This window comes from Fundulus heteroclitus, chromosome 23 (assembly GCF_011125445.2).
Source record: "Fundulus heteroclitus isolate FHET01 chromosome 23, MU-UCD_Fhet_4.1, whole genome shotgun sequence".
In the NCBI taxonomy this organism is placed as follows: Eukaryota; Metazoa; Chordata; class Actinopteri; order Cyprinodontiformes; family Fundulidae; genus Fundulus; species Fundulus heteroclitus.
In genome coordinates this window covers 1,191,477-1,211,244 of record NC_046383.1, presented here as the reverse complement: position 1 = coordinate 1,211,244, position 19,768 = coordinate 1,191,477, and the positions used below count along the sequence as shown (strand labels likewise).

Below are 19,768 nucleotides of genomic sequence, written 5' to 3'. Positions count from 1 at the left end.
ATTTTTTTGTTTTGGCACCTTTCTTTGACAGCGGGTGAAGGTTTCAGTCAAAGTTCATAAAAACGGGGATGTTTTTTTCTCACTGGTCCTCCTCTGCAGGCTCGTCCGCAGCATCGTCTGGCCGTGGGTACTGGAAGCGCACCGGGTCGTATAGATCATCCCGGGGGTCGTAGGAGTAGGGGTGGTAGTAAGGGTGAGGGTAGAAGCCCAGCTTCTCTTTGGACGGAGGAGGTGCCGGCTCCTCCACGGGTTCCTCCTCTGCTTCTTCCTCCTCGGGCGGAGGAGGCGGCGGTGGCGGCGGCCCCACGATCTTCCCCTTGATGGGTCTCGGAGGGTTGTCGATCAGGCAGTCGGGGTCCCAGTAGGGGTCACAGTCGTACTCCATGCCCTTGAAGACGCGGATGGGCGCCGGAGGAGGAGGAGGATGCTTCTTGACCAAAACCGGTGGAGGCAGGGGGAACTTCTTCAGATGAGGCTGCTTGGGGACCACCAGAGGGGGCGGCGGGGCTTTCTGGGGGGTACAGTGGGGGTGGTAACGAGGGTCGCAGAGCACTGGGACGGCGCCGGTGGGCAAGTAGACGATGTGCGGCTTGCAGAGGGGGTCGCGGCTGTTGCAGAGGAAGAGCACGTCGGCCTGGGAAATGGCCGGAGCGGGAGGCAGAGGAGGCGGGGTCGCCGGAGGATCCGTGGGCTTGGGGACTCCTTTCATCGGAGGAGGAGGCGGGGGAGCAGCGTATTTGCACCTTTTGTCTGTGACCGGGTCGCACATGATCATCGGCACGCCCAGCTTGCTCTGGAAGTAGGAGGCGTTGGGGCCGTAGGTGTGCTCGAGGTACCGCATCTGCTGGTAGAGCATCCGGAGCCTGTCGATCTCGTAGAGCTGGGCAGGGGAGACGGGAAAGATGAGCACTCTAGACCTACATTCAGTTTATACAAAACTGTTCAGATTCGTTAAGAAATACGTTTTCAGACCAAAAAAAAACATCTGATCACGACGATCTAAATGCACTGGAAGGTTTTAAATGCGTCTTACCCCCTCGTTGTGGCCGATGCTGCTGTAGTATCTGTAGTAGGACTGAAAGTCCGGGTTTTTTCTGTACCACTTGGGGTCCGCGTTACGCTTCGGCCTCGAGTGGGACAGGAAGTCGTTGGCTTTCTGCGAGTGGATGCTCACATCACTCAAAGGCACCATGTCTGTCAGGGGTGACGAAAGTTAAACGCCGCGTCTCCAAAGAAAGCCAAAAGAACCTGCTTGAGTGGAGGATCTGTTTACGTACCTTCCTGCGTGATGGCCTGGAGCAAAGATTTGGCTTCAAACAGGCCTGCGAGAGGACATGCATTTATCGTTTAGGCGTTTTTTTAAACACAACTGCAGAGTGAAAGACGTCGACACTGACCTGAGAGAAAAAAGAGACAGCACAGCGGCCCCAGCAGGCACGATAAAGACGTCATGTTGAACCTGCAGCCCAGAGAACAGGGATTTTATGCCGGGGGGAAACAATATACAGTAATCATCTTATTGGTTCTCGGTGCTAAGAAATGTGCAATTATTTGTATGTAACTTTTCCAAAACAATCCTGTACTTCTAACATTTAAAATACAGCTGAAAAAAACACCAATGAGGCTGGAAACTATTTTCGCTGCCGCTCTGTGATTAAACAAACACAACAAATAAAAAAAATAAAATAAAAACCATCTGAACATGTTTCACTTACCAGGCCAAGGAGGCTGTCTTCACTGGACCCAGAGGAACCAGTGGGCTAAATACCAAACCCCCTCTGTCCTCCATTCAGTAACTTTATCCTCCATCCAATTGGATTTCCCCTAACTTTCAAACCATAACCTAGTCTCCTCCTCTTTCTTTTTTTCTTTTTAAATATTGTTTAAAGCGGAGCCCGTTGGCACCAATTAGGAATAAAAAGCCTCTGGACCGAAGCCATAAAGAACAAGACTTCAAATGGAAACTCCCCCTTAGGTCTGGAAGGAAATCATCACCTGCTGGGACCGACTACAACCACGGAGAAAATGCTGCCTACTGAAGGAGCGCCTCAGCGGGAAGAAAAAAAAGCTGTAAAAAAGGAACCATAGATCACAACCATCAACATATATTTATAAAGAACTTTTTTCAGGTTTTTAAAACATGGTTCTTAAAAGTAGTTATTTCACTTTTAGGGACACCTGCTTTTCTTGTAGCTCTAGGACTGATGATAGTTATCGAAACAGCTGCGTTTCCTCCCACGTTTGTCTCAGCATGTTCACTATTAAACGTAAACCGCTCAACATAATGCAGCGTTCTTGCACACAGCCGTCATTACAACCTTATAAACTTCTCCTGTTTGTCAACTCAGGGTTTTCTAACATAAAGAAAAGACACAGTCCATGCAGAAATCTGGTAAATAAACTCAACTACAGTAACATACACTAGAAGTACAAAGGCACTGTGTGCAGTACCATAAGAGAGTATTTATAACCACAAACCAGGGGATAGTTGTGAAGTGGGAGAAAAATATGCATCATTTTGCAAATAACCTGAAGTCTGGCATGAAATGCATACGGCCCACTTCAGCCTGATACCCACTAAATATGCAGAAGTTGCCTCATTAGCAAATATATAGTCTATATATGCATAATGTCATCTCAGTGTCGGTTTGTTAGACATCCTTAGTGGACAAACGGCATCATAACAGAAGCATATGCATAATGTCATCTCAGTGTCGGTTTGTTAGACATCCTTAGTGGACAAACGGCATCATAAAGAGCAGGACAGGTCAGGGAGAAAGTCGTGGCCATGTTTTTAAACAGGCAATGTGCAACATCTCCTTGCCAACGTTTAACCCATCAGCTGGAAATAGAGTATGACCCAACAGAAGAATGACTAAAACAAGGCCATCTGGTCCAGGTAAGGAGAGCGGTGATCCAGAGAAGCGGCCCGGATGGCTGAGCGTGTTGAAAGGACGGCTGTTGTGGCTTTTAGGGAACAACGGTCTGAATTTTAAAAACGAAGCTACAGAAAACCTGTTTAGAGTTAGTCAAGAACCCCATAGAGGACAAAGCAAAAAGGTTGTTTAGTGGGAAGAGGTTAAAAGGCTGGAAACATTACGCATCACTCTCAAAACACACTTCTTATGGCGAAACATGGTAGTGGTCACGTCATGCTGAGGGATGCTTTCCCTCAGCAGAGAGCAGCTGGTCAGAGCTGAGATGTTGCATGAAAAGTAGGACAATGATGGAAAAAAATGGCCTAGTCAAAGCCCACACCTAAGTCCATCCAGGAATATTTGTCAAGATTATAGTTAAAGCTCACAGACCTCATCCATTCATAGTGGAGAGGAGGCCTAGTGGTTAGAGCAGCACTTGCGCTCTGAGAAGGCTACAGGTGCCCGGTTCAATCCCCGCAGACTGCCACTGTGGCCCCCGAGCAAGAGCCGTAGCCCCTGATTGCTCCCCAGGTGCTTTGCTAGCTGCCCAACGCTCCCTAAGGGATGGTTTAAATGCAGGAGACAAATTTCATTGAAATGTACAATGTCAATGACAAATAAAGATTTCAATCTGAATGTGTTTGAGCTTTCTTTTTTTTTTAAAGAATTAGCCAAAACTTTCAGCCTTTAATATGAAAATATAATTTGATAGAAACAAAAGGATCAGGGTTACTTTATTATACCTATAGGTAGATTTGCGTAGCACAACTGAAGTCAACACACAAAGCAACATGTCTTTAACATTTCCCTAAAAGAAATACAAAATTCATTGAAATCCAATAAAATCCCTGAAAACCTTTGTCAGCATCATTTCAGCCACAGCAGGAGGAACAAAGCTGTTTTTAAAAAGTCTGGTTCTACATTTAGGGGCCAAGAAATAAAAACCTCTGAAAACCAGCCAACCCGGTGGTGTCGTACAGACCTAAACGTGACGACCCAGAGATGTTCTGTTGGCTCTAGGCCAGCAGAGCATTAAGGCCAGTCAGGGTTATTGCTTCCTTCATCCTCCAGGAACTTGCTGCACGCTCACACCACATGAAACTGGGCATCATCGCACACCAGGAAGTACCCAGGACCCACTGCACCAGAGGTCTAACATGTTCATCCCGATACCTTTATCCTGTCCAGGTCTGTGTGTCCATCCATGGACATGCCTTCCTAGACCTAAAATGATCCGCCACCTGCAGCAGCTTCTCCAGAACCTTTTATGTCTGTCAGATGAGCTCAGAGGGAGCCTCCACTCATCTGGGAAAAGAACAAGGCTCCAGTGACTAAACCGCCTTTTCCATTGTGCTGAAGGTCAGTGAGGGCAGGATCTATAGAGGATGTCAGGCCCTCAAGCCACCTTCATGAAGTCTGTTTCTACTGATCTGGCTGGAAGTCACTGTATAGAGCTGACAGCACTCATACCTGCTCCTTTGTGTGGTTAATACTGTGTGTGTATATATATATATATATATATATATATATATATATATATATATATATATATATATATACACACACACACACAAATTTTACTCAATTATTCTTTTTTATCTACCTCAAAATTCTGCGTCACTTTGTGATGTTCATCTGAGCAGAAACTCAAAGTTATGCGATGGACCAAGTTGGAAAGGTATGTAAATTCTTTCCGTGACACAAAGAACCATAATCAGTGAGAATGCTATACAGCAAAACGTTCGACTCGTTTCCCCAGCATGACTGCTTTATCTCATGGTTATGCTAACTTTTACTCTTTTTAAAATATTCACTTTTTGTGCGACTTTTTTGGCTGTTTCAATTGAAATCAATTCAAATTGATACAAATTTCTTCAATTTTTTTTTCAAATTCTTCAAAATTTTCCACATTCTTCTATTTCTTCAATTTTTTCTAATTCTTCAAATCTGATTTAAATGTTTTTCATCTACTTTTTCTCTTCTGCTCATATCATTCTGCAGATTAGCATTCTCACTCGCTGTTACACAGGAACAGCTTTTTCTAGTTACTTGTATCCGTGTAGGTTCTGCCGGCCGGCGTCACTGACCCAAACCAGGTGTTTGTGTTTTCATCTCCCTGTGCCAAAAGAAGCCAGGCGGACATGACGTAGAGCACTGAAGCGTTTATTAGAACTCTCATCAAATACAAACGCAAGATTAACTCCACTTGATTTGCATTACAAAGCCTTAAAGTATAAAATATACAGAAATTCTCTACATCAGCTTGATGCTTTCAGCAATAAACTGCAGAGACAACACTATTCCACGTTCTGACATACATATTTACAAGCAGTTTAATAGATAGCCGGGTTCTTGAACTGGGAAAAAGCAACGAGGTTCTTTCAAAAACAAGTCGGGCATAGAAGGAAGTCCATGTTCTGCCCGACTAACGCGGGAGGGAGAACCCCCAAAGAGGCCGGTCTGGGTCTGGGGTAGGCGTGGCCAGGCTGGTTCAGACGAAGGTGATCCTGGTGCGGGCCTGGTTGATCTGCCACACGTTCAGCTCCTCGTACTCCTCCAGCGCCTCCTGGAACTGAGCGGGCGTGAAGCCGCGCGAGACGCAGCGCTGCTCCGCCTCGGCCATGCGGACCACGCCGCCCGACCCGCCGCGGCCCTCTGTGGCGAGCTCACGCACCAGGGAGAAGATGACGTCCGCCGGACGCTGGGCCCTGCAGAGGAGAAGGGTTCAGAGGTCAGACGGCGTGTCTTACCTTAGAATATGTACTCAGCAGGAAAAATAAGCCCCAAACTATTAACCCTGCTTGGTTTCTTCCCACTGGGTTACAGTTGTACTTTTTAACAACATTCTGGATTTTGAGTGAAATAAATTTGCCGTTAAGACGCTGCAACAGAGTTTTGTTTTACTCAAATGACAAATACTAGAAGGACAAATCTTCTGCTCTGTTCCACTTTAAAACGCGCCAAGCTCAGACTTCTCCAATCAGCACAACTTCTTTTAAAGACCTTTCGAGATCTTTAATATTTAATCCGTTCATTAATAGAGCTGAGACGCTTTGCTCTGCATTAATAAACACCTTTGATCGAGCGATTTGCAGCGAACCGCAGCAGCGGCGCCCTGCATTAGCAGCAGGAGAGAAATCATGAAGGTAACCTGGTCAGTTCTACATTATAAACCAGGGATTGCTCCGTTTGGGGAAAGGAGGGTCCATTAAGCAGAACTCTGAGCTGATTGGGGCGAAGCGACACCTAGTGCCCGCCTACCAAAGGCTGGTTTTAGCCAATAACGGTAACAAATGTAACCAGCAGACGCCATGAGAAACCAGAAGATAAGTTGGTCAAGGGACTTCCTGCTTTTCTTCTTTCATAGATTGTAACAAAACAGATGTGACAGCAGCAGCTATGTGTCCTCCTCCTGCTGCGCTGCCATGGTTATGTTGGTTCAGCAGCTTTCGTCGCACCTGTATGTCCCGCCTTAAACCACAATACTGCAACATGATTGGCCCAAACCTTTTTTTGGTTTGGACACAAATTCATCTCGCTGGCAAGGTTAGCGTTCAGGCGCTGCTGAAGCTTAGCGAAAAAACAACGCCGCAGGAAGGTTCCCTAAAGCGCAAAAGCTCTGAAGTTAGAAACGCGTCTCTCCTGCATTATTTTAAATGTTTATATGCAAGCTCAACTTTAACTAAATTGCATGCTAGTAAGCAGACGGCCATATCAGTTTTACTTCATTTCATTTAAAAAAAAAAAAAAAAAAAAAAAATCGCATTTAATTGTATGGATGCTAAACATTAAACCGAACAAACTCAGTAGAGTTGACAATAACGCAGACAACGTTTTAATATAAAATATATAACTGAGTTTCCAGTTCTGCTCGTATTTTAATTTCTAGATAGTGGTGCTATTAAGTGGTATGCAGTAAAGATGAAGGCAAAAATGTATTATTCAGATCATAAATTTGTTGATGCATTAAAATATTTGCAACAGCCCCTTAAATGCACTTTATTTTGAGGGGTTGTAATTTTTAGCTTTTAAAAGCACAGAATGGGGTAATAATTGCAGAAAATTCTAACATTGCGTTCATTTTTCCCTCCTAATCCAGTCGCACAAACTCTTTTCCAGACTACGCAGCAAACCGAGGCTTCACATCAGGTTTCCCCAATTTGTCCTTTAAAAGCACAAAAGCTACGCTTTTTAATCTTAGGAGCTGATGCAGACATGAAAAGGTGTGCAGGCGTTGCTTTAGAAGCCCGTTTCCATGAGCAGAGCTCCATAAAACCCCAGAGAGGGCTTTACAGCTTCCGCCAGCGCAAACAGCCGCTGTGATTAAAACACAAGAAGCCCATTAAGGAGCTAAGCCCCGACGGCGACTTCTAACACCAACCTGGAGGTGCTGGACTTGTCAGGCTGCAGGGAATCTTTGGACATCTCCATCAGCCTCATCGCCTCGTTGACGTCTTCCTTCTCCACCGTGTCCATCATCCGGAGGCGGGCCTGAGGAGGCGGGGAGGTACGGGCGGTTTAAAGAGAGGAGACGCGCGTGAACAACAACAACGTCAGAACGTCCAGCCGGGGTCCACCGTCCGCGTTGGCTGCGCTCTGCCGGCACTGTCAGACCGAGACAAGTGCAATGCCCTCTGGGATGGCCGGCAATTGCCCAAGTCTCCGCCTCTCAAAACCAGCTAGTCTCTCGGCGGGTGGTGAACAGAACCCAAACGAGCAGGAGATCCGAAGACGATCTGATGACAGCGCTGGCCATGGTCAGTTTTGCATGGGTTTGCACAGCTGCTCCGATTGAACACAGGCTGACTGCCCACCCTGCAAAGCTGGCCAGAACCAGACTTTAAAAAACAACAAGCCCGGCGTTGGTTCTGGAGGAGTACAAATTATCACAAGTTGCCAAAACCTGTGGCAGCAGGGTGCCCCCTGGTGGCCCTCTGCAGTATGTCGCCCACCTGTTAGCCTGAAGTGCTGGTTTTGCAGTAGGTGGATGAAAGCTACCTGCACAAACAGCACTTTTGACGACCAGAGGCAGATCCAGGAAAGGTCTACATCTGCCACTCATACTTTACATTTCATACCTCTCCAGACACAGACGTTTAGATCTCCCCAAGGCTTTATACAATATTGGACGTTTGATTGTAAAATGCTCGACCTGACTGGGTTTTATTATCCAAATCCTCCACGTTTACACACATCAGGGCATTTCTGGCTAATAGATTTCTGGTTTTCTGATCTGCAGGTTCATCTTTTCTTGTTTTCTCCCCCTTCTTAAAGGCAACAACATCAGAAAAAGATCAACTTTTTACATAGGAGGTACTTTTGAATCCAAGAAAACCCCAAGATTATCTCATTAAAGCTTTAAAACACGTCTCTAACCTTTATCAGATCTGGATATAACTTATAAACTATCAAACGCAATAAAAACTCAAGTATTCCAGGTCAATAAAAACCTAAAACATGTGCTTTTAATGGCTCTTTTTTTAAACGGGAGAAGAAGAAAAAAATGTTTTGTATTTTTTGGTACCTCAGCCCATCAAGGTACAAACAGGCGAATCTGGTCACAAGTAAACTGATTGACGAGTCCAATTTAAACTAAGTAGATTCTTTAAAATGTGCAGCTTGTGATCTTTTATACCTTTATATTAATTGTAAAAAAGAAAACATGCAGATGCTTTGCTAGGCATGCAAACCTGTCCTTCCCACTGTCGCCATGTGCTTGTTCAATAGAAGGAATTGGTCCAGAGTTAATAAGTCGATTCAATCGGCCGCTTGGATATATTTACCAGTCAGAATTATAACCTGAATCAGACCATATTCTACTGCAACAGGGATCAAACTGTACTGAACTTTTTTTTTTTTTAGAAAAAGTGAATTTTTCGCTCATGCAAGCCCCCCAGAAACTCTAAATTTGTTTTACGAACTAAAGTTTTTGTTTTTCCAGGCAACTTAAAAAAAAGGTAGAAGTTGGTGTTTAAATTACAACAGATGCTAAAAAAAAAAAAATTCTCCCTCTTAAATAAATAAGGAAAATCTGATTGAATTTGACTTTGTAAAGTGCCTTAAACACATTGAGCGTGGTAGGAAAGATTTTCAATTTAAGATAAACTATAAAACCAAACTCTTTTTATCCCCCCAGACCTGAGGAGTGTTGCCTGGACCACCGTCGGCCCCTGAAGACTTCGTCCAGGGTGGGAAGGAAGTGCTCACACTGCAGTAGACCAGGTTATCGTCACTACCTGCACTGTAAGCACTTTATCGCACGCTGGGCTGTGGCGGAGCGGGTCAGCTCCAAACAAACTCCTAAAAAAAAAACTCCTAAAAAAAACACAAACGACCGTCGGCGAGGGGAAACCGCGGTCCTCACCAGCGCGGTGGACAGGCGCAGGATGGACAGGAGGGTGCGGGCCGAGGTGAAGGTGGTGTCGCTGCTGACCCGAGCCTCCTTCCTCATTTCCACGTAAGCAGCGGTGATGTAGTCCGCCAGCGACTCCGGCACCACCGGCTGACGCCTCTTACACAGAGAAATGTAACGCCTGAAGGGAATAAAAACATAATTAACAAACGTCGTGTGTTCGGCTTCACCCGCCTGTGGTCTTTCTGCTGATCACCTCATGAGCTTCATGTCGATGGGCGTGAAGTGAGTGGGCGGCTGGCGGGAATGCTGGTGGACGTAGGTGATGTGCTGCGCCAGCCGCAGGTCGGCGTCGGCGTCCGGCTTGTCCTGGATGAGCCAGAGCAGGTCGAACCGCGACAGCAGGGCCGCCGGCAGCTGGATGTTCTGCTCGATGCTCTTGCGGGGGTTGTAGCGGCCGTAGGCGGGGTTGGCGGCGGCCAGGATGGAGCAGCGGGCGTTCAGGGAGGTCATGATGCCGGCCTGGGGAGCAGAAGCGCCGTTAGAAACGAGGGGCCGGTCAGAAACGACCGGGGGCCCGAGGTCCGGGGAGCGGGCCGGCACCTTGGCGATGGAGATGGTCTGCTGCTCCATGACCTCGTGGATGGCCGTGCGGTCGGCGTCGGCCATCTTGTCAAACTCGTCGATGCAGCAGATGCCCAGGTCGGCCAGCACCAGGGCGCCCCCCTCCAGAGTCATTTCCCCCGTCAGCGGGTCCTTCATCACGGCGGCAGTCAGGCCGACGCCGGACGAGCCCCGGCCGGTGGTGTACTGACCTGGGAGCAGAAGGAGGGACGCGTTTTCAGAGGCTGGAGCTAAATCTGGATTCAATTAACCCAATTAACCTAATTAAACCCGTCTAAAGTGGAGCGGCTCCTGATATCAAGGTGTGAAAAGCTGTTTCCCGTTAAAACGCTTTAACAAGAGACCGGAAAGTGCTGCAGTCACTTTTTACATTAAATAATTTAGGACTGCCCCTCCCCTACATGTTGCTGCACACTGCTGGTCAGCTGGCTGAAAGAAAGCCATAAAAAAATAATACTTAAAACCTCCAACCAAGCTGTAAAGAGCAGAATAAAGATAGATGAAACTGGCAGCCATTCCTAATGAGTAACTACAATATTTTTTTATGACGGTGCAACAGAAATAACTTTAAATTTGAAGGCTTTAGGCCGAGGACCTCCTGCCGGTCTGCTTTCTGCTCGTTAGCGGTCAAAGATTAGCGCGAACGGGCACTAAACCACGAGGAGAGTTAATATTTCACAAAGCGAAGCCTTGAGGGACAGAAAATTCCTCAGTAGATAAAATATTAAAAAGAGGAGGAGACGGGACTCACTTCTAGCAGCCAGACGGTCGATGTAGGACAGCAGCTGGGACTTGGCAACTCCTGGGTCTCCCATCAAGCAGATATTTATGTTGCCTTAAGGAAATTAATAAAAATAAATAAATAAATAAAATAAAGAAGGGTGCCATTATTACAACTTGCTATGAGGACAGTTACACTTGGAGGGGAAAAAAAATAAAACAACTAAAGACTGAATGAAGCTGGAGCACAAAACAGAAACTTAATTGAAATCAATGTTTCCTTTGATACGTTTAAACCTTTATTAGGTCTATTATAAAGCACGTCTATGTTATCATAGTGATTTTCTTTAGAGAACATGAATGCTCACCTCTGATCTTCATGCCCTTCGGCGCTTGTTCCACTCCTCCCACCAGCAGGAGCAGCAGAGCCTTCTTCACGTCCTCGTGGCCGTAGATCTCCGGCGCGATCGAGCCGGCGAGCTTCTCGTAGAACCCTTCCTCTGAGAAAAAAAAAAAAACAAACAACCACGGGCGTGTTAGTGACGGGAAGATGGAGACGAGCCAGAGGAAACCCCCTACCGGATCGACACCTGTGATGCTGCGGAGCTCCTCCTCGGTCAGCTCCTCGTTGCCCAGCTCGTCGTCCTCCGATTTGTTCATGAGCGTGATGCTGTGAGCCTCCAGGTAGGTTTCTGACAGAAGTCCCTAAAGAAGCCACCGCACGGTCGGCATGAAAACAACAAAAACAAAAAACGGAACGATACGTCCGTGTCGGGCCACGAGGCTCACCTGCGCCGCCTGGAGGAAGCCGGTGCGCAGCAGGGGGAGGAAGATGCCGGTGATGGCGACGTGGTCTCCGGGCTGAGCGAGGCGCGTGTTCTCACCGCGCGTGTACACCGTCATGCTCCGAGGAATGTTACCCACAGGCACCTGGTCACTCTGCAGAACATCAGCGAACGGCGGCATTAACACAGCGGCGATCTGTTCTCCAGCTACGAACCACACCACCCTTTTCCCCTCACGTCCGAGGTTTTACAACATTTAAGGCCCTGATCATTCCAGTGGGGCTGGATGATAATTAAATAATATATATCGATGATAGAAAAAAGTAAAAAGTTTCAATAGAATAACAGTTTTCCTGCCTTTAACCTACTTCCTAGCCAAGTAGTTTAATATTACAGTCATTACGTCCTCTCAACCAATCACAAACGCAGACTCAGGATACAAGCTCCGCCCCCTTCAAAGAGCACATGTTCTCTTTTTAAAACGTGCAGTTTTGGTAAAAAGTTGGTTTGTATAAAAAGGTTAAGTTTGAATTTAGTGTTTGTGTGTTCTGTATTTATAAATATGTCCCTAAGCAGCAGCACGAAAAGCCCAGGGCTGCACTTAAAATATATGTTTTGAACTTGTTGATAATTATCGATATGGATCAATATGATTTATATTTTATCGATATGCTTTTTCCCCTCCCTATATTGTCCAGCCCTAACTTCCAGCACAGGTAAACATGTCCAGCATGACAGCAGTAAAGCTGCTGGATGAAAGTAAAGCAATGATTCGGGTCGGTTGTTGGACTGTTAGTCGACTTTGGGACCAAACGGCTCGCTGGTGGGAAAGTTGTCGATACAATGATGAACATTTTTAGACAAATATAAAATACTAACAGGGGTGGACAATAATTCATTATCAATATGTGTTGCGATATAACTTTACTCAATAAAAGGTGGTATGACATTTCTGATTTTATAGCATTATTCAGGCGTTCTGGGTTTCATGTAATTTTACATGTTTGTCACTTTTTGAAGTAAATATTTCTAAAATGTTATATTGGAGAGGTTTTATAAACATGGCAAAATACTTGTAATAGGTTTGTACAGCCATCAGTTGTGGACATTACTGGCAGTCTTTGAGCCTTTTATTTTGTTTATACCCACATCCTAATTATATCGCATCGACTGAAATTAAGAAATGTATCGTGATACACGTTTTGGCTATATCGTCCAGCCCTACTTAGATAATTTGGACATAAACACTGAATCTAAATTGTGGCTTACCACAAGGTTCATCGATAGACCCAAAACTTTTTATTGTACATATATACGTATAATATATAGAATAATGTAAAACTACACACATATTATAGCGTTAAATCGTATTTGTATGAACCAGAATGTTTTGTCCTAAGCTCTAAACTATTTAGGTTACGTCTAATTGTTTTAGGAAAAGAATCAGAGACCAAAAATGCAACAATATTATGGAAATCCCTCTAGTTTAAAAATTTTAAAATAGCAGTTAAAGAACTGAGAGGTTTAAAAAAAAATTGATTTGCATACTGAACCCAAAGCAACCAAAGCTACATTAGTAACACTTATTCCAAACATTAAAGTGTATGAAACTAGATTAGGAAAGACCAGATTTGACTTTGTTTGGTACAGGAAACCTTTAACAGACACAAGTGGGTCAGATTATTATGACCCAAGTGACACGAAGTGGTAATATATGAAGCAAACAACTTTTATAGCCACTGGGTCAGAATTACGGGTTTGAAAAGTGAAATAAATTAATCAAAAAATTCCAGATGTTAAAAAGAAAAGTAATGTTTGATTATGATTGTGAAATAATGTGTGCCAATATAATAGATACAATAATCGATATTGGCGCATTCAAAATAAAAGGCTGCCATTTAAATTACACTTTTCTTTTAAAAAATAGCAGCTGTGATCAGCTTCTGTCACACAGACCTTCAGCTAATACTAATACAGACTGAAAATCCCGTTTTCTGAACTTCCTTACGTGCTCCTGGATGCGCAGTTCCTGAAACTTGACAAACTTGGAGCCTCTGGTCTGCAGGTAGAGCCGGCCTCCGGACTTGTTGGTGACGCACTCCTGGCTGGGGCACATGATGAGGGGCATGAAGGTGGGGGACTGGATCTGACCGACACAAAGGAGACGTGGTCACCGGGACGAGCCTGTGAGGACGTCGCTGCAGGATCTGTTATTTTATTTTTTAAATCTAATCTTACTGGCTGGTAAGTCTCGGCGCCGCACTGGTCACACGTGTACGTCGCCACGGCCATCATGGGTTTGACCTCGGTGGCCCGGGTCACGATGCCCCGCACCGCGACCAGGTGGCCGATGCTGTCAGCCCGGATGTCGCGCACCACCTTGGGCTTAGAGGTGCTGGGAGCTTTAAAGTACAGCTCACTGTAGGAAAAAACAAACAAACAAAAAAAAAAAACATGAGAACCGGTTCTACGTGCCAGACAACAACTGCTGTGGTTCTGCTTACAATCTCCTCATGAGCTCAGGGGGGTACTGGTTACGAGGGTCCCTGGTGTCAGCAGGGTCACGACCCCTTTGCTCCATCATCAACCTGTGCTCGATATACACGTCCAGAGAGTCCTTGGCCACCACCTGCACGCGGAGGGATAACGACGTTATACCGAGACGGTTCGCCCGGCACGGCGCTCATTCCATGAAACATACGCCAAAAAAAGAAGAAGAGCCGCCTACGTCTCGTTCTTTGTACTCCGGCAGCAGCTCGTGGACGGCGTCGGCAAACAGGCCCGTGTAGCGCTTGGCGTTCTCGCAGACGCTCTCCACCAGCTCGGGGTCTTCCTCGGCCACGTCGTCCAGCTCCACGGAGAGGGACACCTGCTCCCGGTGGGCCAGCGCCACCTGAGCAGACGGGCACAGTCAGACAAGTCTGCAAACACGGCGACGCCCGCGCTCTAAAACCAGAACCAGAACCCTACAGGCAAAGGCTAGACGGGTTCTCCCCTCAGCTAAATACTCCGCGTCTGGGAAAAGTTACGAAAACAAAACGGTTGCATGAAAAATTCGTCCATTCAAACTCACAAAGAAAGAATTATGAACACTTATAACTAACAATAACCCAAACTCAGATCTATTTCACCTCCCCTACTTTACACTGTCATAATGTAATACTGTTGCTACTTAATTTTGCTTATATGGGATCAAGAAAGTAACGGAACCAGCTAGTTGGGTCGGGGGAAATAAAAATAAAAAAAGGGTATGATTAAATCACTAAACGTGTTCAACAGAGCGGAAACATTTCAATTGAACTCGATCACTTCTGTGTTTTCTTGCAGACGAGAAAGTTGTTCATCAAATCTCAGAGGAACTGATCTCCAGCTCTTCCCGTCTGATCCCAGTTTATTTTACTTATTTTGTTGCGTTTGAGCCCAGTTATTACAACCAAATTTTATTTCCCCCTCGCTACTACGACACAAACGCAGAACAAATGTGCAGTTTAATTTTTAAATCCCACCGCATGAGGAACACACAAGATTATCTCTATTAATGCATCAAAACACGTTACCAACCTTCATTAAACTCTAAAAACTTCAGATTACATCATGTTGGTCGATGCATTTAAATGAACTGGACAAATAACTGGAGTCTGTAACCTGTTGACGAGGGAAAAATTAGCTCTGGACTGAAGGGCGGATATAAACCACAAAAAAAAAAAAAAAAAAAATTAACACCCAGCTTAAATTTAATTAAATATGGTGCTAGTCAAATAATTCGTTTAACATATTCTGTATTTAAATTTAAGTTTATTAAACATTCCCAACGTGACAAATACTTAATGCGCCAGATGCTCAACACCAGGGTGACGGATTTTATTTCCTTTTTCCAGAAATAATGATAATTTTTTTTTTTTTTTTTGGTAAATGTAGCTTTGGAATCATGAAAAAAAAAAACACAAATAAAAATATATAATCTTGAGACAAAAAGAACAGGCGCGCACCACAACCTGCAGCAGTTCTGGCCTGCTGGCACTCACCAGCTGTGCTCCATATTTAAACACCTTCTTCCCGTTGTCATCCTCCGTGTAAAACTCCTGCAGGAACCTTTTGCACTTCTCTGCAAAAAAACACAATGCACACAATCTCTGTTTTACCAAAAATCAATAATAACAATAATAAAAAAAACATTTTCAGAGTATTTTTATTTTTTCATAGTCATAGCAAACACCGAGCTCAGAGAGTTTAAAGCAGAACACTTGATTCCCAACAACAGCAGAGGGCCTGCATGCTGGGAGCTAATTTGTTGTCCTGCACCGACCCCCCTCCTCCTCCTTCTCCTCCTCTTTTTGTTGAGTAACATGGCATCCTGTAATCTCGATGAGTCACTATTGCTACAGCTCAGCCTAAAGCGCCGCTGGTGCCCAACATGAAGCCTTTCCCACCTGGATGGACCTCCTGTCGCAGTTTTTAGAGTGAAATAAAACAGGCGCTGCGCAGCAGATCGCTCCAGGGCGAGAAGGTAAACACAACAGGCAGCGCTGCTCAGTTCACCCCCCCCCCCCTCCTCCTCCTCCTTTTTCTTTTCTTTAGAAAACATCCTCACTTCGCGAGAAGAAAAAAAAAAAGAAGGAAGAAGAAGAGCCACAACTAAAAGCTGTATTGATTTCCGCGTTGGGAGGAACGAAACTCCCACGATTTTATCTCTTAAATTTAGTCCACTTACTTTGAGGGGGCGGGAGGAAACTCGCGGCGCGGCTGGTTAATTTCCATGTTCGAGGATGTTTTTGTAAACAAAGCAGCACATGGCTTTTTGTGCCCCGTCACCGCGGTATCCCTCCGCGATCCCTTCCGCGCGCGAAAACAGTCCCGGTTGTTGTTCCCGGAGCTCGGCCAGCCATCTTCTGGCGCTAGCCGGGGTTAGCTGCCGGCGGTGGCCCGCCGCCCCGCTCAGCAGCCCGGCTCCCAGCGGCCGGTTCGACGCCTTAAAGCCCGGGCTTTGAGTTGAGCTCGCCCCGCTACACCGTGTCCGATAAAGGATTCATTAGGTTATTAATTTAAATATACGCTGAGGGTGAGTTTTTAAAAACGAGGTGGATTGGGTTGTAGAGAGGCTGCAGCCAGCATCCGAGTGGCAGCTTTAGTAAAAGGCTGCTGGGGTGATTTAACATATAAAGCCCCTGGGAAACCTAAACTAAATTATTCTACACTAGTTACAGATTCTGTGACTATTATCTTTGTTCAGATAATAAAGGTCTCGTTCTAACAATGTTTAACAAGAACTGCATATGTGAACGTGTGTTTTTTTTTTTTTTTTTTTTTTTTTTTTAAATTGGGCACTTATAACATCTTAAATGGGATTTGGGGTGAAAACCGTAATTAATCTGAGATTGGGTCTTCCCTGTGCTGGAAAACAACAAAGGTGCGGGCGGCCGTCCTGATCAGACGCCCAAACCACCACAACTGGCTCCTTTCGATGCAGAGAAGCAGCAGCTCCACTGTGGGCTCCATACCCGTTCACCACGGTGGAGCCCAGCCACCCAACAACCAGAGCAAGACCCGCATTACCGCCAGGTGCAGCCCCAATATGCCCAGTTGTAAAAAAAAACAATAACCCAAAATATACTTTTTGTTGTAACAAATGCAATAAAAAGGGCAGCAAAACGTAGCTGTAAATAATTTGTATGCAGTGAAGCGTAACTTAGTCCAGGTTGGATTTGTCTCTGCAGTTTTCAACCAGAGTGGAGTTTAATAGGGTAGCCTAAATGTAAAAAAAAAAAAATTAAAATAATAAGTTCCGAATCTCTTTCTGGACTTTGCAAAATTTAAATTAAACGAACCGATAAGTCCATCTAGGACTAAAGCCATAAATAAACCAGGGAGGCCGGTAATTACATTTCAAGCCGATTTTCATCAGCTAAACTGAAGTCAGCAGCATCTTCAAGCGTTTGTGGAGATCTGGCGTTTCAGACGTCTTCTGGTCCCTACATAGTGGACTTTTTCCTGGGTTCTGAGACTTCTATGGGATGTCAATTTGCACCAATTTGTGGGGAGTTTAAACACTTTAGCTTCCAAGGGAGATATAAAAATGTTCTCCCTTCCAAGGGAGATATAAAAAAATGTATAACAACTGGACATCCTAACCACATTTCCTCACAAATGACTAAACAGAAAAGTTACCAAATGGCAAAATAACCAGCACCTGTCCCCCCCTCCCCCCCATTAAAAACAAACAGCTGATCGACGTCATGCCGACGATCCTTTAGGGTGGTGGTGTCCAAAGTGCGGCCCCCAGGGACCATTTGCAGCCCCTGGACTGATTGTAGCAGGGCGACCCCAAGTGCAGTTCCAGAATGATTTAGCCCACCAGCACAGGTGCTTAATTTGTATATTTAATTGCTTTTAATTTATTTAAATGAGCTAAATACAGCAAGTGATTAAAAAAAATAAAATAAAAATCAGGCAGACCCACATCTCATTATTGCTAAAGCTTTTCACTCTCAACCAAGGCAAACATTATTTGTAAAGTGGACCACCATCTTGATTGGTCTGCACATCACTGTCCTGTTGTGTACCAAGTTAAATAGTCAAAAAAATGGTAATTTAAATTTTGTATTACTGCAGTTTTTGAAACTTTAATTTGACAATTTCAGCCCATGCGATGAAAAGTTCAGACACTCCAGATTTAGGGTCTGCTAGGGCATCAACCTCCATGCAAAGTGTTCAAACAGGGTCTCCATCAGACGTGTAAGGTACCCTAGAAGGAAAAAAAACATCAACTTTGAAATCGGCACTTTTACTTTGTGTAGAAAATCCAGTCCAGGTTTGATTCCTGTTAGCGTTGAGATTTTTAAACCAGGGTAAAAGCCCTTTAAAGCGGTACCGAGCCGGAAGCTTGGATTCGCATGTCAACTTCAGTGTCGTATTTGAGCAAAAAATAAATCAAAAGGCATTTCGTATCCGTCTTACACACACGTGAAATTAAAACAAGAAAACAAACAGCTTAAATCCATTGATTAAAAGAGACGTTCTTCAGGACAAAGTCGGAGGTAAACGCAGCAACTGATTTTACCAAGCCGTCCGTGAACGCAGCGCAGAATCCAAAATGGCTCATTGACTGACGGCCGGTGCAGGAGCTAGCTCGCTGCTTAGCCAGGCAGAGCAGCAGAGAAAACAGCGTTTGATCGGGGAAACATGTGGGCCACATAAAAAAAAGAAACCCACAAAAATCTGTGTGCACTGCCAAATATAAAACAGAGCGCTTTAAAGCCTTTATGAATCAGCCTTTTTTATTATCAATTTAAATCGTGTTTGATTCCCAAACATTGCCTTTCCTGTTATATTCGTGTTTTATGATGGAATTATGAAAGACTTCTCCAAAGATGGCCACCTCTCGGCGAACACAGACCCTTGCGGGACTAAAAAACCCCGTTAATAGGTTGTAGTTGTTGTCGGACATGTGGCTGCTCGGTGGCGCCTAGCTCCTTTGTTTAAGGCTCCATCCGGGTCACCGCTCAGTCACAAGCTCGCAGACAAACGCAGGGCTGCTTGCTTCACTGCAGACCCGAATAAAGCTCAGAAAAGTTGAGAAAACTTGAAAACGCCAGCCTTTCGCGGCCCCTTTGTTAAAACAGCTTCCATACAAGCGTATAAAACCCAACAGCAGCCTTTTACATAAGCTCAGATGTTAGGTTATTTATCACACGGTTTACTCAAAGTAATTAAAACTCAATCCGGCCCAACTTTCTATTCCACGCAGCCATACGCGTATTTTCTTTTGCTTATTCTTGACAGGTCTTTTAAGGAGTTGGTTACTGCGGCCAACCTGTTGCTGCCATGTTGCTCTACGATTGACAAGAGTATTTACCTTTTTCCGCCGCATAATCTTTACGAGCCATGCCTGTAGCCTTGAGCGTCCCCCCAAAAGAACCTTCAGTCGCAGGCGAATAAAAGCGCAGTTTTTATGCCGGGTTTTTGTCTGCTTTTCTATCACGGCGAGCCTGGATTCATTCACACGCAGCCAGCACAACTTCTCCTGGTCGCTGTGCAAAAGAACTGGCGCCACTCTGACAGGCTCGGCGGCCAATCGCGTCGCGTCTTTCGGCGGCGGGAGGCGGGCTTTAAGAGTGGCGCGAAAGTTGCAGGACTCCGACTGTCACGTGACCCCAGGATCTGGCGCGAAACGTGATAAAAGGATTTCATACGCCACTAGGCGCCTTGAATAGGTGGACATTACGCAACTAAACTAGTTTTCAACTTAGTTTTGCCTTTATAGTAAACCGGATCAATTCAAGAGGTTAAAACTGAAGATTGTATTTCATTCATCCATGACTTTGTTTTACAGTTTATTTACCTATAATGTATTTAAACATGCACATTATTCC

The 19,768-nt window shown here is 45.1% G+C and overlaps 2 protein-coding genes across 3 annotated transcripts; both read right to left on the bottom strand.

Annotated features, from left to right (window-relative positions):
- Window positions 1–65: 65 nt before the first annotated feature.
- LOC105921704 (leucine-rich repeat extensin-like protein 3) lies at window positions 66–1,804 on the bottom strand. Its single transcript, XM_012857558.3, has 5 exons — window positions 1,716–1,804; window positions 1,398–1,459; window positions 1,278–1,322; window positions 1,034–1,194; window positions 66–880 (listed from the first exon to the last, which is right to left on the bottom strand). The coding sequence occupies exons 1-5, from the start codon at window positions 1,787–1,789 to the stop codon at window positions 80–82; spliced, it is 1,143 nt and encodes a 380-aa protein (XP_012713012.2). The 5' UTR covers window positions 1,790–1,804; the 3' UTR covers window positions 66–79.
- Window positions 1,805–5,065: 3,261 nt separating this feature from the next.
- mcm7 (minichromosome maintenance complex component 7) lies at window positions 5,066–19,282 on the bottom strand. 2 transcript variants are annotated; one of them, XM_012857555.3, is made up of 15 exons: window positions 19,252–19,282; window positions 15,425–15,504; window positions 14,128–14,292; window positions 13,904–14,028; window positions 13,638–13,818; window positions 13,408–13,545; window positions 11,404–11,553; window positions 11,205–11,319; window positions 10,983–11,114; window positions 10,646–10,729; window positions 9,874–10,085; window positions 9,527–9,792; window positions 9,283–9,451; window positions 7,300–7,409; window positions 5,066–5,626 (listed from the first exon to the last, which is right to left on the bottom strand). In XM_012857555.3, exons 1-15 carry the CDS (start codon window positions 19,280–19,282, stop codon window positions 5,410–5,412), a joined length of 2,175 nt encoding a protein of 724 aa, XP_012713009.3. In that variant the 3' UTR covers window positions 5,066–5,409. The 2 variants fall into 2 exon arrangements, with proteins under 2 accessions (XP_012713009.3, XP_035983081.1); XM_036127188.1 differs by lacking the exon at window positions 19,252–19,282 and adding an exon at window positions 16,111–16,164 and having other exon boundaries at window positions 5,410–5,626.
- Window positions 19,283–19,768: the final 486 nt, after the last annotated feature.

Coding starts and splice junctions, on each gene's coding strand:
- LOC105921704 (XM_012857558.3), bottom strand. CDS start 1,789: ATGGAGGACAGAGGGGGTTTGGTATTTAGCCCACTGGTTCCTCTGGGT. Junction 1,323..1,397: donor CTGTCTCTTTTTTCTCTCAG/GTCAGTGTCGAC, acceptor GTCCTCTCGCAG/GCCTGTTTGAAGCCAAATCT. Junction 1,195..1,277: donor CCAGGCCATCACGCAGGAAG/GTACGTAAACAG, acceptor CACCCCTGACAG/ACATGGTGCCTTTGAGTGAT.
- mcm7 (XM_012857555.3), bottom strand. CDS start 19,282: ATGGCTCGTAAAGATTATGCGGCGGAAAAAG. Junction 13,819..13,903: donor CCTGAGCTCATGAGGAGATT/GTAAGCAGAACC, acceptor TTTTTCCTACAG/TGAGCTGTACTTTAAAGCTC. Junction 10,086..10,645: donor CGACCGTCTGGCTGCTAGAA/GTGAGTCCCGTC, acceptor TTCTGCTCCCAG/GTCAGTACACCACCGGCCGG.